General features: G+C 55.1%; 1 protein-coding gene across 1 annotated transcript; it reads right to left on the bottom strand.

The window, feature by feature from the left end:
* Nucleotides 1-19: 19 nt before the first annotated feature.
* On the bottom strand, nt 20-16,854 carry WNK4 (WNK lysine deficient protein kinase 4). The gene is given in 21 exon segments (XM_030296949.2): nt 20-348; nt 495-592; nt 759-958; nt 1,042-1,450; nt 1,550-1,610; nt 1,690-2,285; nt 2,389-2,443; nt 3,014-3,151; nt 7,375-7,491; nt 7,765-7,882; nt 7,975-8,033; nt 8,261-8,382; nt 8,632-8,896; nt 11,078-11,294; nt 11,395-11,483; nt 11,958-12,115; nt 12,449-12,669; nt 13,634-13,806; nt 15,197-15,652; nt 15,654-15,699; nt 15,701-16,854. Coding segments are annotated over 21 exon segments (3,717 nt in total). The 5' UTR covers nt 15,811-16,854; the 3' UTR covers nt 20-339.
* Nucleotides 16,855-16,902: the final 48 nt, after the last annotated feature.

Below are 16,902 nucleotides of genomic sequence, written 5' to 3'. Positions count from 1 at the left end.
ACAGAGTCAGAATCACAGATTCCTAGTTTTCGCCATTTTAATTGTTGCCAATTCTATGTGAGTACACGCCCTACACTTGTTCAGCTGGGAGTGTGCTCTCTAGAAGCATTAGGGCTTGAGTGGAATTGCTTAGTGGTTGACCTTTGGCTGGGGAGGTGGAGGAATGAGGATGGTAGGCTGCAGAATTGACACCTTCTACACAGTAAATCATTCCCTGTGTTTGGCTCTTCCCTCTAATGGAGCAGCACTCTCCATGCCCCTTTGGCCTTCTACTTCCTCAGTACTGGGGTCTTCTTGCGGAGCTGTGTTGGTCAGCAGATTCTGAGAGCACGAACTCCATCATGGGCCCTGGTATGGGAGAGACACATGGCTTCTGTTCTGAATTCACTGGAGGGAAAAGAAAAAACACTGACGAAACCTTCAGGATGGGAGAAGGGTGAAGCTGCAGCCAGTTACCATTCCCTGGGCTCGCCCTCCCTTGGGCCCGCCCTCACCATCCTGCCAACATCCCCGGCGAATGTCACCCCCTTGCTTGCCCGCTGCTCCTGGGAGCCGGTGCTGCTGCCACTCAGGGAGTTCCTTCGCATGATGCCTGGGTGCAGGATGGGGAGGGAGAGCACTGAGTGAAGGAAGGGGCCACGGGGAGAGGGGGGCTAATGCCCCCAAACCAAGGGGCAGACCCCCAGGGCCTGGAAGAAAGCCAGATCAGTAGGGAAGGGGACCTGGGAAAGAAGGGAGCCTGGCTACTGCGGTCTCACCAGGGCCCGGGGGCTCAGAGCGTTGCAGGCTGTTGCGGCGGGAGGTGGGGAAACTGCCCTTGGAGAGGCGGCGCTGGCGGCTGGACAGCATAGCAGCTGGGGCCACGATACCCGGCGGGGGCTGCTTCCCAAGCCGGCTGTACAAGTCCTCAATTTCCTTTTTCTGTAGTGTCTGTAGTGCCTCCACCTCCGACAAGTGCCTGAGGAAGCACCCGGACCATGAGGGCTAGCCACATGCTTTGCTCTCCCAAGTCCACCTCTTATCCTTCCTCCCCAGACTCACTTCTGCCGAAGACTCTGAAGCTGAGCCCAGAATTCCTCATCCTCCCCGCTGCTCTCTGACTCCTCACTGCTCAGACACAGGCTGCTGTAGGAGTAGTTCATCCACACTGGGCTGGGATGGCTCTGGGGTGGGGGGCTGCCCCCACCTCGGGTTTCCTTCCCATCGTCCCCTTCCTCCTCAGCTCCAGCCACTAGGCCTTCAGCTGCACGGTCACTTTCGGCTAGAGCCTCCCTGGCCTCTGGCCCGCCTCCAGCACTATCCTCTGTGTCTGAGCTCTCCGAGGTCAGCTGAGGGGTTGGAGGCTTCAGGGAACTGGAGACAGTTGGGAATGTTGGTTGCAGGGGTAGAGGCTCAGCTGGTTCCTTGGATGAAGTCACTTGGAAACGCCCCACAAGCTGTGGCTTTCCCTCTGTCGAGAGAGAAGGAAAGAGTCATGAAAGAAGGGAGAGAAATTGGCAGGGTATGAAGTGGAAGGTGGCAGGGGAAGGTCAGTGGTCAGAGGCCTCACCTTCAGAGATGGGCGCTAGTCTGGCTTCGCCCAGGAGTGGCCGAGCAGGATTCGGTGGGACCTGCAAAGTGTGGGTCCATGAGAAGGGAAATGATCCAGAGTGGAGCTCCCCTAACCATCCCTCTTGGTTTCCTACTCACCTCACTCTCGGTCTCAGCTGTTGGGGGTGAAGGCCTATCCTGGCCACAAGGAGCAGGGGGAGGGGGCAGGGGCAAGCTAGGGAGGGGAGCAGGAGTGGCTGGAGGAGCCTGGGACAGGAGCCCAGGTGAGGGAGACAGCAGGGACTGGGCCACGGTCATCACAGCCAGTGAGAAGGCACTAGCCAGAGAGAGGAGAGGGGCTGCTGTGGTGGAGGGAAGGGAGGAAGCAGAGGGGCAGTGGGGAAAGGAAGGAGGAGTAATGGTGACCTGAGAACAACTGGGAGAGAAGGCAGGTGGAGAAGGGAGAAGGCAACTCGGCGGAGACTGAGAGGGAGGGCCAGGGAGCTGGGCAGCACTGGGGGAGAATGCCAGTGGGGAGCCGAGGGTCTGTGGAGAGAGATTTGAAGAGACTTGGGAGAATGGGACAGGACTGGGGCAACATGGGGGAGAAGTGATGGGGAAAATGGGACTTGGGGAGACAGGAGTTCCGGGGGAAAACAGGTTTCCAGGAGACAAGGGGGTTCCAGGAGAAGACGGCGAGGTGGAGAAGGCTGCCCAGCAACTCTGCTCCAGGGAGGTGCTGCTCTGGAGCTCTGCTGGCGAGAAAGGTGTGCTGAGTTCCCTGTCCCCCAATCCCTAAGCCCTTCCCAGGAGCAGCTGCAAAGGCTGTGATGAGTAGGGACAGAACGCAGTACATACCACGGGATGGGTCTGGGAGGGGGTCAGAGAGGGCAGGCAATGGTGCTGGCTCCACCTGAGGGAGAGGAAGGGGCCCATGGTCACAGTGGGGAAGAGCTGAGTCTTAGATGGCCGTTCAGGCAGGGCTTAATCTAGGGCCCATGAACTTCTAGGAGCCTAAAGAGGAGTTTCAAGGGACTCAAAAGTGCATGTGCTAAAATATTTACAGGTAGAGGGGTATGATATCTGCAATTCACTCCCAAATGGTTCAGAAAAAAATAATATGTGCACATACATACAGAGACGGGAGAGAAGAAGAGAATGATAAAGCTAACATGACAAAACAGTCATAGTTGGCAAATCTGGGCAAAGAGTAGGAGTTCTTTGTACAATTCTTGCAACTTCTCTCTGTAAGTCTGAAATTCTACCAGAATAATGAGTTAAAAAGAAAAGTATGCATTGAACACATTTTTCTAGAACAGGGGCCCATGGCTTTCATCAGATACTCAAATGGGGTAAGAACCATTGTGTTAGGGTCACACAGATGAAGGAGTTAGAGTCACGGGGGCTGGTGTTGGCAGAGAGTCATGAAGTCTGGAGCAGAGAGTCTGCCCCCCCCCCCCGAAGATGATCTAAGAGGTCTGACCTGGGGGCCCAGGGGGTCCTCAGCAGCCTCCACAGGGCCAGTATCTCTCTTCAACAGGGTCTCCACTCGCTGGATGATCTCCCGAATGCGGCTCAGGAATCCGGCTCGCTCCGAGGGCAGAATGAACTCATTATACACCTGGCAAGGGTCAGCAGGAAGGGGACAGAGGGCTGTTATCTCACTCATCTCTCTCCCCTGCACTGATCTTTAAAAACCAACCCTTCGGGGCGCCTGGGTGGCTCAGTCAGTTAAGCATCAGACTTCAGCTCAGGTCATGATCTCACAGTCTGTGAGTTCGAGCCCTGCATCTGGCTCTGTGCTCACAGCTTGGAGCCTGCTTCAGATTCTGTGTCTCCCTCTCTCTGACCCTCCCCCGTTCAGGCTCTGTATTTCTCTGTCTCAAAAATAAATAAACATTAAAAAAAAGTTTTTAAAAACCAACCCTTTACCCCACTGCTCTGCCAACCACCCACCTAAAATAAGTATTCAGTAAGTATCTACTGTATGCCAGGCACCATGTGGTGCGAGGAGAAATACACCTTAGAGGACAGGAGCTAACATCCCTAGGATGCATCATGGCCCAGATGCTTTACATGTCTGAGCTCATCTAACACCAACAACAGCTCTCTCGGGTCTGTGTTAACAACCCCATTTTATTTTATTGATTTTTAAAAAAAGATTTAATTTTAAGTAACCTCTACACCCAACATGGGGCTCGAACTCACAACCCCAAGATCAAGAGTTGCATGCTCTACTGACTGAGCCAGCCAGGTGCCCCAACAACCCCATTTTAGAGTTAAGATAACCAATGCTCAAAAAGGTTAAGTTCAGTCTGCCTAACATCACAGGATTTGCCCCCAGACTTGTCTAAAGCCAGAGCCTGAGTTCTTCCCATGGTTGCATCATATGCTTTTGGACATAACTCCTGCTCTCATAGGGCTCATAAACCATGCAGGCTTACTCTCTCTCTCACACACACACACACACACACACACACACACACACTAAGTGAAAATAAGGCAATAAACGGTAAATGTAACATTCAATTTCACAAACACTGGAGCACATATATGTGCCAGGCATTGTTGTGGGTACGGGCACATTGTTCTAGGTGAGGAATGCAGAAAAGCATGTAACAAAGTCCTAGTCCCGAAGAAGTCCAAGATCTAGTAGAAGAGACACATATCTACACAACTCGATTTACTGCAAGTCAGTCCGTGGTAGGAAAGGCACTGTGGTCAAGGTACAGATCAAATGCAATACCAGCAGAAAGGGAGAGGTGTCTAATGGGTACAGTTTCAGATTTGCAAGATGAAGAAGTTCTGGAGATCTGTTTCACGACAAAGTGAATATACTTGACCCCACTGAACTGTATACTTAAAAATGGTTAACATGGTAAATTTTATGGTATGTGTTTTCTGCCACAATTTTTTTAAAATGCCATTCCAAAGAGAGAGCAGGTCATGCCACTCAGGGGGAATAAGGGAAGCTGGGATGGCCACACAGAGCTGAGCCTCGAAGCAACCCTTCATCGAGGACCTACCATGTACAGACACTTCTCGTATAATTTCGTATCTCATATGTGATCTCACTTCTCATAAATTACATATCATATCAGAACACCTTTGCCAAATGAGTACTATCATTTTACTGATGAGCAACTGAGGTTCAGAGAGCTTGAGAAATTTGCCCCAATTCACCAAATCAGTAAATCACAGAGCTGAAATTTGAACTCGGGTCTTAAGTGAAAGCCCACCCTTTCCTCTGCTCCATGCTGTTCGTCGGGAAGAGAAGGGCAGAGAGAATGGCATGAATTAACAGCTGTGAGGTATGAGAGGACATAGCACATTCACAAAACAGTCAAGACCAGAGCAGAGCTGGGAGTGCTGGGAGTTTTAAAGGCCATGCTCCAGGGGTGCCTGGGTGGCTCAGTCGGTTAAGCATCCGACTTCGGCTCAGGTCATCATCTCCCAGTTCGTGAGTTCAAGCCCTGTGTCAGGCTCTGTGCTGACACATCAGAGCCTGGAGCCTGCTTCAGATTCTGTGTCCCTCTTTGGCTCTGCCCCTCCCCCACTCATGCTCTGTCTCTGTCTCTCTCTCAAGAATAAACATTAAAAGAAAAGAACTTAAAAAAAAAAAAAAAAAAAAAAAAGGGCATGCTCCAGAATTGGGACCTTACTCTGTAGCCACAGGCAGCCATTAACAATGTAGGGGCAAGGGGGCACCTGGGTGGCTCAGTCAGTTAAGCATCCAACTCTTGGTTTTGACTCAGGTCATGAACTCAGGGTTTCATGAGTTCAAGCCCTGCATTGGATTCTGTGCTGGCAGCATGGAGCCTGCTTGGGATTTTCTCTCTCTCTCTCTCTCTCTCTTGCTCAAAATAAATAAGCTTAAAAAAAAATGTAGGGACAAACAGCAGGAAGAGCAGACCCAAGTCTGCTATAGACTCGTGGAGGGTGACCCCTGTGGTCAGGGGGAGGAGTCCCTTTGGCTGTGTGGGATCTGAGTGTGCTTGAAAGCCTAGTGGAGAAGCCTTTCAAGGCAAGAGACCCCTGAGGAGATGGAGGCAGAAGCGGAAAGGCAGCCAGCCTCGTCAGGGGACCATTCAGACACCAGTGTGGCCGGAGGAAAGATTCTTGAAGGGTCAAGTGGCTTGATGGAAGATGATAAGCCGGTGTGCCGAGTGATATTTTGTCTTTGTCCTGGATACAAGGTGAGTGACATGATGGAGGGGAAGCTTTAAAGAGAGTTCCCGAAGCCTGATGCTTCTCGCATTCCCCTCACTCCTTCACCACAGAGGCTGGCATCCATTTCCCCCACTCCAGGGAAGCTGGTTTCGCACAAAGACCTTCTCCTGACAAAAGTCAGTGTGGGCTCGCCTCAGGCTTTACCCCACATCACCTCCTTGAAACTCTCTTTTCCCTCAGTTTTCCCTAACATTTTCTGGGGCTCCTCCTACCTCTCAGGCTCCATCTCTGTGTCCTTTGATGACCTATTTCACCCATCCCAGAAATCAGGGTATCCACCGAGACCCACTCTCAGACCCTCTCTGCCTCTGGCTTCTCAAGCTCGTCTCCCTTCACTCTCCCTTCCATGCTGACAACTCCTCGATCCACTTCTGCCTCCAGGCCTGCCTGACCATGTTGTGCTCCCAGGGAGGATCTTGCCTGCCTCTCTGTCATTCAAGCTCATCATGACCCCTAAGAACATCTACTTTCATTTTCCAACTTCCTCTCTCCTTTAACGGTCTACTCCCACTAGCTTCTCCACGCTCCAAGTTGCCCATGATATCCTCTCTCCCTAACTCCCTATCATTTCAACTCAGCAAATGTTTCCTGAGCATCTATTATTTGTATTGTATTACATCAATAAATGTCTGGAAGGGTGCCAGGGTGGCTCAGTCAGTTAAGCGTCCAACTCTTGATCTCAGCTCAGGTCATGATCTCACGTTCGTGGGATCGAGCCCCGCATTGGGTTCTGTGCTGACAGTGCAGAGCCCTCAAGGGATTCTCTCTCCTTCTCTCGCTGCCCTTCCCCTACTCATGCTCGTTCTCTCTCTCAAAATAAATAAATAAATAAACTTAAAAAAATAGAATAAAAAACTGGATTACAGAGTAACTTATTTTCCTGAAACAACCCTCAGATGCTCCCCTTTTCTTCTTTTCTTCCCCCATAATCCATCTTCTCCTTGGACCATTTGTGGCTTCGTGTATCCATCTGCCAACTGGATTCCCTACCCCCGACCCTCTCCCACTTCCCATGGCAGAATGGTCTTCTTAAAGCCTATTCTCACCATGTTACACTCCATCTAACTCTTAAGACTGTCTATAATCTGAGCCTACTCCACATGCCCAACCTCGCTTCCACAAGTCTCCTAGAGGAACTCTTAGTTCTAGTGACAGTGGTCTCCTCATGAAGCCCCCCTCCCCCACCCCATATTCCAAATCACTCCCTGCTTCCATGCCTGTCCTGATGCTGTACTTCCTCTAGACCTGCCCTTTTCAGTCTTCACTGCTGTTCTTAACCATCTGTCATGACTTTGAATAAGTTCTACTTCTTCTCCCTGTTGCCCCCAGACCACCCTTTACTCATGGCCACAGTATCATGTGTCTAGCGTGTACCTCACCACAGCATCTGTGTGTACCCTATGTTAGTCTGAAATTGCTCTAGCTGAGGATCCAAACCTCACTGAATAAATAAAAATTGCCCTCAAAACAAGAGCAGATGTCTTCAGTGTCATCATGCTTTAAAAACCCTTGCTGTTGGGTGGGAGGAAGGGATAGTTCAGTACCAGGGGACATCCGGAGGGAGACTTTTATCCTAGACCCAAAGACTCTGTCCTCCTCTCCCTCCCCCCTCACCATGGCAGCCGCAATCTCTTCCGGGCTGTCGCCATCCAGATCAAATCGGAAGGTCACCATCTTGCTGTTGTGCGTCTGTAGCTGGCACTCAACCACTCTGTCATTCTGGTCTGAGACCTTCAGATTCAAAGTCAGCAGAGGAGAGGAGGTCAAGCCCTCTGTCCTCATCACGTGCCCCCACCCCACTCCAACCAAGTGACAGTGGCCAGATTGGAACTGGACAGAAGCAGACTCTGCCCCCAAAGTCTGAGATTAGAAACCAGACTGGCTGCCTCTATGGTACCAGTCACACACTGTTCTCCCCTTTTTTGGCTGACCTCCCTCACCCGCCCCTGACAGTTCCCTCCCGGTCCCATAGGTTACTCCCCATCTCCTATGCCCCTTCCTTACACTAGTGACCCGAAGCCGGGATCGGGGTCTACGCCGGAGATTTCTCCCTGGGGGTCTCCTCATGCGTCCCATCCCTTCACCCACATCACTAAGACCTGATGCTGCATCTGAGGCATAGCTAGAAAAGAAAAAGGAGGTAGGAGTGTCAGAATGGACACTGGGACCCGCCATATGTCTCACCCTTGCCCCCCAACCCCTACCAGAACCTACCTGTCTCCTGGGGAAAAGTCACTGCCAGGGCCAGAACGTGGAATGGACAGGGCAAAAGCCTGAAATGGGAAATAGGTTCACGAGGTCAGAGGAAGACAATTGTAGGGGTTCAGGGAGATGGTGTCAAGGATGCTGGGGGTACTAGGCAGAGGGAATTAAGGAAGATGAGGACAGAGTGGTGGATTTCCAGGGACATGGGGCTAGGTCATGGGGTTGGGTTTTACAAGGAGAAAGATAGGTCACAGGCTTGGAATGTCTGGGAGCCCCCCACGTGACCCCCTCTCACCGAGGGCAGGCAGAGATGGGACTCAGCGGGGCTGGATGGCACCCCCCCAGGGGGCTGAAAGGCAGGGTCTGAGGCATCCAGGAAGCCGGAGGAGCTGAGGTAGCCATCAGTCTCGCAATCCGCTGGTGGGGGAGGGAGGGGATCAAAAAAGGGGAAATAAAGGGTGGCAGAGCAGGGGGGGGGGGGCTGCCTGAGCAAGAAGGGGCCTGGAGCTGTGGGAGTTCTTTCCCAGAAGGAGCTTCGTGGCTAGTTGTGGAAGGCAGGGTAAGTGACAGTGCTGCTGGATTGGACTTCTGGGTGGGGCGGGGGCAGAGGCCAAGGGTTCTGGGACCTAGGTCACATCCCATATCCCAAGGTCAGGGGTGGCTTACAGGTGGTAGATGAGTAGCTGGCATGGCGGAAGAGGAAAGACTGGTGCTGGTCTGCCTCTGGCTCCTCAGGCTCAGGGGGGAAGACACTGGGGGGACCAGGAGTCTTGGGGACAGCTGCTGGTGGGGGTCCTGGTGCAGGGGGGAGGGCTTCCAACTCCCTAGCTTTGCGCAGCTTCTCACGCTTCCGCTGGATGGCAGCAACTCGTTCACGTACTGCGCGGGCCACTGGCTGGTAGTCAGCTTCACAGACTAGACCCAGGGCCACCTGGAGTTAAGAGGGCGAGGAGCACGGTTTGAGGTGAGGACTCCACTCAAAGACCCATCAGGACACCTTCTTGAGGCCTCGGTATAGTTCTCCTGGAGAAAGGACACTAATATTTATTGATCATGCACTGTGTCCATTAACTGGCAACTCTTTACATTATCATCGTTAAATCCTCCCAACAACCTTCTGAAGTGGGCTTAGCCCTGTTTTAGAAATAAGTAAAGCCTGGGGTGCCTGGGTGGCGCAGTCGGTTAAGCGTCCGACTTCAGCCAGGTCACGATCTCGCGCTCCGTGAGTTCGAGCCCCGCGTCGGGCTCTGGGCTGATGGCTCAGAGCCTGGAGCCTGTTTCCGATTCTGTGTCTCCCTCTCTCTGCCCCTCCCCCGTTCATGCTCTGTCTCTCTCTGTCCCAAAAATAAATAAACGTTGAAAAAAAATTAAAAAAAAAAAGAAATAAGTAAAGCCGTGACTAGTTCATGGTTATCTAGTAGATCAACTGCTCTCAGGGGTAAGGGGGAACGTTTGGCAATATTTGGAGGAGACACCTGTAGTTGTCACACCTCAGTGTTACTGGCATCTAGTGAGTGGAAGCCAGGAATTCTTCTCAACATCCTACAATACGCAGGACAGTCTCCCAACTAAAGGTATCAATAGTGTGTCATCATCAAGAATCCCCCGTTTGGGGCACCTGGGTGGGCTCAGCTGGTTGAGCAGCTGACTCTTGATTTCAGTTCAGGTCATGATCTCAGGGTCATGGGATCAAGCCTAACGTGCTGAAGATTCTCTCTCTCCTCCTCTCTCTTTGCCCCTTTCCTTCTGTTCCCTCTCTCTCTCAAATAAAAAGTGGGGGGCACCTAGGTGGCTCAGTCAGTTAAGCATCTGACTCTTGATTTCAGCTCAGGTAATGATCTCATGATTCATGAGTTCAAGCCCCCTTGTCAGGCTCTGCGCTGACAGTATGGAACCTGCTTGGGATTCTTTCTCTCCCTCGCTCTCTGCCCCTCCCCAGCTTGTGTGCCAACATACATGCATTCTCTCTTCCTCTCTCTCTCAAAAATAAATACATAAATAAACATTAAAAAAAAAAAAAGAAAAGAAAAGAATCCCTGTACATAATGGATCAAGATTTGATCCTAGGTCAGGTTTGAGCTGTGCTAAGGACACCTGTTCTGCTACATTTAAAAACACATTCTCAGGTTCCCTATCCAGACCTACCACAGAGGATCCCCACACTTTCAACTGCCATTCTTCTATCAAGAACCTCATACTCTCTCCCCTTCTCAGGCCTTCCTAAACAGTCCTGCATCTTCTCTCTCCCATGCATGCCTCTCCTGCGCTGGCAGCTTCTGTTCATCAACTCCTTATTCATCTCAAACTTTGCAGCACATGTAAGGGAGGTGGGGCAGGGTGATCTGACTTAAGATCTGAACAGCCTGAGTTTAAATCCAGCTCTGCCACTTACTTGCTCAGGACCTTGGACAAGATATTCAACCTCTCTGAACCTTCCATTTCCTCATCAATACATCAGGATAAAATCACTCCCGGCAGGGTTGGTAACAACAATCGAATGCATGTGAAAGTGCTCTAAGCCATGTACAAATGTGGGATTATTAATGAGCTCCAACCATGTGCCGAGCACTGTCAGAGATAGAAAAATCAATAGAACACAGTCTCTGCCCTCAAGGAATTTATAGTCCAGTGGAGGAGAGAGACAGGAGTGTATCCTGGTATAAAACAGGACCAATGGTGGTGGGTCCTGTAATGGAGGACCTGTTGAATTGGAACGAAGCATTTAATTTTGACCCTAGAGGGGACAGGTTTCCTGAAATTCCTGGTTCTGAGCACGGAGGAAGAAAGAGGGGAGGGAAAAAAAAAGACCAAGGCGGGGGGTGGAAAAGAGAAAAATAAATAAATTGGAGAGAAGAGCATTCCAGGGAAATCAGAGCAGCAGGAAGCAGAGCAAGGCAGGCTGGAGGACCCAGGGCTTGCTCTGGAAAAGGAAATGTGCAGTGAGCCGCACTTGGGGCGTGCGTGTGTTTAGGCGCGCCGGCCAGGGGGACACTTACCAGACGCTCTGAGAGGGGCAGGTTGGGTGCCCCTCCCACCACCCTGGCGCCCCACCCGCATGGCACTGACCGGCTGCGCACAAGCCCAGCCGCAGGGCAGTCTGTCCTCTGCTCACCATCTCCTGCGCCACCTCCTCTGCCGCGTCCCGGCCCAGTTGGAACAGGAACTCTATGGCCTGGTTGTCCCGCGGGCGCCCCCCGCGCCGCGCGTCCTCCATGCGCAGCCAGAGCTTGAGGCCGGGCTTCTCGCCGTCGTCCTCCTCCGCCAGCTCCACGTGCACGCCGCGCTCCTCGCGGAAGAAGGCGTGAGCCAGGAGGTCCTGGATGGTGAACCTGGGGGGAGTGCTGCGGTGAGCCAGACGAGCCTTGCCGCCGTCCCCCCACCCCTGCCCCGGCCCCTGAACCCACCCCCATCCTGCCCCCTCCACCCCACCTCTCGTTCTTATCTGTGCGGATGCAGCCTTCAATGATCTCCTTCACCTCAGGCATCTTCACCTTATAGAAGCTGTTCGGCTTTGTGCCCTAGAGGAAAGGGGGCGCATGAGGCCTCCAGGCCTCTGCGCCCCAGCTCTCTGCTTGCCCCTCACCCTGTCTAGGGCAGCAGAGCATGCAATCGCAAAGGCACCGCGACAGCTACTGGACGGTTTGATTTCAAATCCCAGCCCAAGTATTGACAGTATGACCTTGAACAAGTCTCCCAGTGTGCCAGTTTTCCCATTTGTAAAGCGCAGGGCAGGACGAGACGCCCTGCTCACGCTGCGGGTGAAAGATCAGATGTGAAATCGTTTGCAAACTCTAGAGAGTGCTACACACATCATTATTCTAAACAGCTAGTAAGGGGATAGGGCATGTGTGCATCCAATATCCTTCAGTGTTTACCAGAGCATCTTTGCGTCTAGCCTGCTTTCTTTAAGGGAAAGGGCATTGACGCTGGCTGGTAAGGGTCGGAAAATGGGAGGAGATCTGGAATTGTCTCCCCTCCCCGTCCCCTCTCACCGAAGTGACTTTGCGGTAGATTTGTGCGGCATTCTGGCACTCGGAGTAAGGGTACTCTGAGGTAGCCATCTCCAGCATGCACATGCCAAACGCGTACACGTCCACCGCCTCATCGTACTTTTCCTCGTACATCTCCGGGGCCATGAACTCCGGGGTCCCTGTAGGATCCACAGCAGGCATTAGGCTGCAGAGCCTCCCTCTGGCTTCCTCTTTCCTCTTGGGCGTACCACAGGCTAGGTGGGAGGGAGGGGGGAGGACGGGGAGGGAAAGCAACCTCACAAGTTCTGGAGTGCTAGTAACGGACCCTTCCCCACCCCCACCGTGTGTGTGGGAGGGGTGCGGGGCAGAGAGGATGCCATAAGTCTCCCCACTTTCCCCATGCTCTTGTAACTCCGTGCAACTCCAAGGACACTGCTGGGGAGAGTGGGCCCCCAGGGTCTCTTCTAACGCGGGGGAGGTAGGAATAGCGAGGACCTCCTGGAGGAACGCACCTATCACGCTCTTGGCAAAGGAGGCGCGCTTGAGCGTGGCCAGGCCCAGGTCCCCGATCTTGACCGACCCTGAAGGGCCAGTGATAAAGACGTTGTCGCACTTGAGATCCCGGTGCAGAATGGGGGGTACCCGGGTGTGTAGGAAATGAAGCCCCCGAAGGATCTGGCGGCTCCAGCGCTGAAGAACTCTGGGCTTCATCTCACGGAACCGCCTCAGGTATCTGGGGGAGGAGCGCAGAGCCAGGGTCGGGGCGGAGACACGGCGGGGGGGGGGGGGGGGGGGGAGGAGACCCCCACTGGGAAGTTACCCTAGTTCCACCGGCACCGCCAGGTACACATTTTCTCCCAGCATTATTCTAGCTCAGTCCGCGGTGCGCCCCACAGAGAAACTGAGTCGGCGGTGTGGTAGTAGACCAATTCACAGATAAGGCTGCGCCAAGGGGCTGTGGGGGTGCCGGAAGGGATGACTAACTGCCTTGGGCGTGGGGGAGGGCTTCGGAAAGGAAATAACTTTTATGTTGCATCTTGAAGGATGAGTAGGGGTTCAAGGGTGAAAAGGGGAAGGGATGGAGACTTTCCAGGCCGAGAGGACACTGTGCTCCAAGGCACGCAGGCGGTGATAGGGCAGGGTGGGAGGAGGTGCTGGGAATTCAGTTTTTGTAGAATTTAGGCTCAAGAGGAGGCTAAATCCTAAGGACTTTGTGAGTAGGTTAGGGAGTGTGGACTTTTTCCTGAGGGTGGTGGGAAACCTTTAAGGGGTTTTAAGGAATGGAGAGAGGGTGACCAGACTGCGGGAAGACAGGACTACTCCGAAAGGTGAGGGCAGAGTGGGGGAAGGCCCTTTAGGGGGCTGCTGCAGGGCTCCAGACCACTGAGGTGGCAGCGCATGGAACAGGGAAAGCAGAGTGGGGCATTTTAAGAAGGGCCTTGGAGACAGACTGGTGGAGAAGGTGGATGTACAGAGCGGAGACAAAGGAGGCATCTGGGGAGACGCCCAAGTTTCAGCTGGAGTGCTGGGTAGACACTGCCACTCACCAAGGCAGGGATGCAGTAGGGGTGGGTGAGAGCCTGATTTTGGACCTAACTCTGGAGTTTGGGGAGTCTGGGAGAAGTTCCAGAAGGAGTGGGGACCTCCCACCACCAGTTCACCCACCAACCAACACTATCACCAGGCGCAGAGCTCACGTCTTGAGCGTGCCGGAGGTCATGAGTTCGGTGACCAGTACGATGCAAACCTGGCCCTTCAGCACCGACTTCCACGAATCGTAGAAGCGGACGATGTTGGGATGTTGCAGCCCCTTGAGCATCTCCACTTCCTCAGAGAATCGCTGCCGCTCCGTTCGAGAGAGTTTCCGAGTCTGTGGGGGTAGGGGATGGGTGGGAGTCAAGATCACATCAGGCCCAGGACCCCCCCCCCCAGAAACGAGGAAGGGGGCTAGGTCATCGCTCGCCCAAGGAGCTGTATACCCCGAATTCTCGGTCCGCCCCCTCCGGCTGCTGCAAGGACACGCCCATCCTGGGCCTGGGGCCGCCCCTGGACCCCCCGCTGGACACAAGGGCCTTTATGCAGCCCCGTCCAGGAGCCCTGAGCTCAATAGCGCCTTTGTGGCCTCCCTGGCCAGCCGTGGGGCGGGAGGGGACGCCCCAGGGGCTGGCAGCGGGCAGGCAGCAGGCGGGCAGCAGGCTGACAAGCGGGCAGAGAATTGGGGCCCTCAACGGGGTTGGCCCCAGAAACTGGGAACTGCTAGATCCAGACAGGAGGCCGGAGGGCTGCAGAGGGAGTTACAGAGAGAGAGAGAAAGATCCAGGACCAGGAGACCGCCCCCTGCCCCTGGCCGTCCCGCCCCCCTCTCGTATCCCTCGCCACCCGCCCCCCCACCCCATTGGTTTGGCTGCCTCTCCTTGCCTGGCCTACAGCCTAGGGCGCGCCACTGGCAGGCGCAAGGGGCGAGCCCAGTGCCAGGGCTGGAGGGGAGGACCCTTACCCAGGCTCTGCCCAAAGCTGCTGCTGGCCCAGATTTAACTGGGTTCTTCCCTCCATGAGAAGAAATCCTTCACACCAACATCCCCCTAAAGCCCATTGGGTTCAGTGCCTTTGGGTCTGGGAAGGGAGAGCCCAGGTAGACAGTGGGATGAGGAGGAAGGACTGGATTCAGGCCAGGGCTGGAGCTGTCTGTCTCCCCCTCCCCCAGTTGTGGAGAAGTCTAGAAGTCTGACTGTTCCAGAAGGGGCCTGGGGGGGCCCCATCCTGCTACCACCACTCTAAATCTTTTGGAAATGGAGAGGACCCTGCCCCAGCTTCTAGCTTCCATCATCCCAGCCTCCTAATCTGCAAAGATCCAGGGTGAAGGAGGAGGACCAGGGTCACACTGAGTGTCTCAGTACTAAGGGGAACGGGAAAGGAAGAGATTGTTACTACTGAGGGAAATTGGTCCCCCTCAGATCCAAACTGGCTCCCTCCCCGATTTAGCATCCTATCTTCCACCTCTCAGGGTTGAGTACAGAGACTTCAAAATTAAAATGTCCACAACCCATAGGGGAGCTTCCATGTACCCCCTGCCTCAGTTTTTCCTTCTGCAGCCCAGAATCAGTCAGATCCATTAATCATCAGAGCAAGGTGGGGCAGGAGTGTCCAGACATTTGACTGGAAAAATAGTTCTCTCCCTTGCTGCTGTCCCCTAGGTTTCTCATCCCCAGACCTCCAAAGGGTCCCATCCCAGGTGCCACAGAGGGGGTGCCCGGCCGCACCTGCAGCTCACACCAGGCCACCTCCACCGTGGTGTCGGTGTCCAGCCCTCGATACACCGTCTTGAACGAGCCACGTCCGATCTCGATGTCAAACTTGAGGTATCGGCCGTCCGGGGACGTTGCCACTGCCTGGGTCTCCGTGTCTTCCTTTTCCTCCTGCTCCCTCTGCCGCTCCCGAGCCGCGGCTTCGGGGACCCTCGGCGGTTCCCGGGACCCCGGGCCTCCTGCCGAGACTGCTAGCTCTGGACGCGCTGAGTCTGCAGCCTTCGCGGAGGCTCCCCCGGTCCACGTGCCCTCGGGGGGTTCTGGGCAGCTAGGCGGTGGGCTTTTCGCGGGGTCGGGTTCAGCGGAGTCCGGAGGCTCAGGGGGCTCCGGAGCGGGTGAGGCTGGCCGGGACCAAGAGCTCAGCAGCCCCAAGTCGACTGAGCTGCGGCGGCTGAGACGGGAAGAGCGCGGACCGGGTCTCAGCCTTCCCGGAGAAGCGGCGCGCCGGCGAGGAGGGGCCCGAGGCGGGGCGGCCCCGCGGCAGCGAGAGGCGGCGGGGGCCGCAGGGCCAGGTCGGCCTCCGCCTGGGACATGGGGACCGCAGTCTCGGAGGCCGGGGGTGCCAGCATGAGGAAGGGCCGGCGCCGCAGGGCAGCAAGCCGGGCGGCTGGAGAGGAGGGCGGTCTGACAGGCGGACTGCTGGGTGCGCAGCGCTCGGGATGACTACAGGGGGCCCCAGTCCGGCTCGACCGTCCTGCAGCCCCGCCCCCGGCCCCCGCTTAATCCCCCAGGGCGGCCCCCTCGGAGCGGCCAGCCGCGCGGAATCGGGTGCGCAGCCCCTCACCCGGCAGCCCCGCCCACGGCCGCAGGCACTCCTCTCCCTCGCCTCCCGGTTACACCGCCCGGAGGCTCATTCCGAAGTCGACCGGGGTGCGAGGCGGCCGTGCTGTCCTCCAGCAACTAAGAGTGAGCAAAACTGTCGGGGGGCGGGGTAGCTGGGGAGGCACGATGCTGGGGTTGGGAGAGGAAACGTGACGGCGGCACCTCCGGCCCTAGAATCGTGGGGGGAGAGAGGGGTGGTTAAGGGAAGGTTACCACCCGCCTGCACGCCCCCGATAAGGTAGCGCACCCCCTCCTGTTCGTCCGGAGTAGCCCCAGGCCGACAATCAGAGGTCAATGGAAAGGTCTGGTTTTCTCCCAAGCCGCTGACCCTCTGGGCTGCACAGGGATGGGTGTGTGCACCCCAGGACAAGTCCCTCCCCCAAGCCAAGGACCCGGTCACCCATCCCCTCCGCCTTCCTACCTTGGCCGCAGCCTAGCCCTGGCCACAGTAGCTGTTTTTGCTCTGTGGGCTCTCCTTCCTCCTCCTTCTGTTTGCCCAAGTTCCCAATAACCAAAGTCCATATCCGGTTACACCCCTTCAGCTCCCCTTGGCCTCAACTACCCCACCCCGGACCAGTGGGATGGAGGGAGGGGCTTCAGAGCAGTTCAGGACTTTCATGGGGGAGAAGGGGAAGCCATGAAGTTACTCCAATTCAGAAAGCAGTCTGTCCCTAAGCTGTGTTCCATCAGCACTCCCCCACACAGCCCACCCAGCAGATGTAAAACCACAGGCCCCCTGGAGCCTGCCAGCACGGGGGCACCTTTTCATTTACAAAGGCCATAGGCCTCCTCTACTCTCTCCTAGGCTGGGATTCACTCAGGGGGCAACACTTCACAGC

The sequence above is a fragment of the Lynx canadensis genome, chromosome E1, assembly GCF_007474595.2.
Source record: "Lynx canadensis isolate LIC74 chromosome E1, mLynCan4.pri.v2, whole genome shotgun sequence".
NCBI lineage: Eukaryota > Metazoa > Chordata > Mammalia > Carnivora > Felidae > Lynx > Lynx canadensis.
The sequence above is the reverse complement of the archived record's forward strand: the minus strand, read 5'-3'. Positions and strand labels throughout refer to the sequence as shown.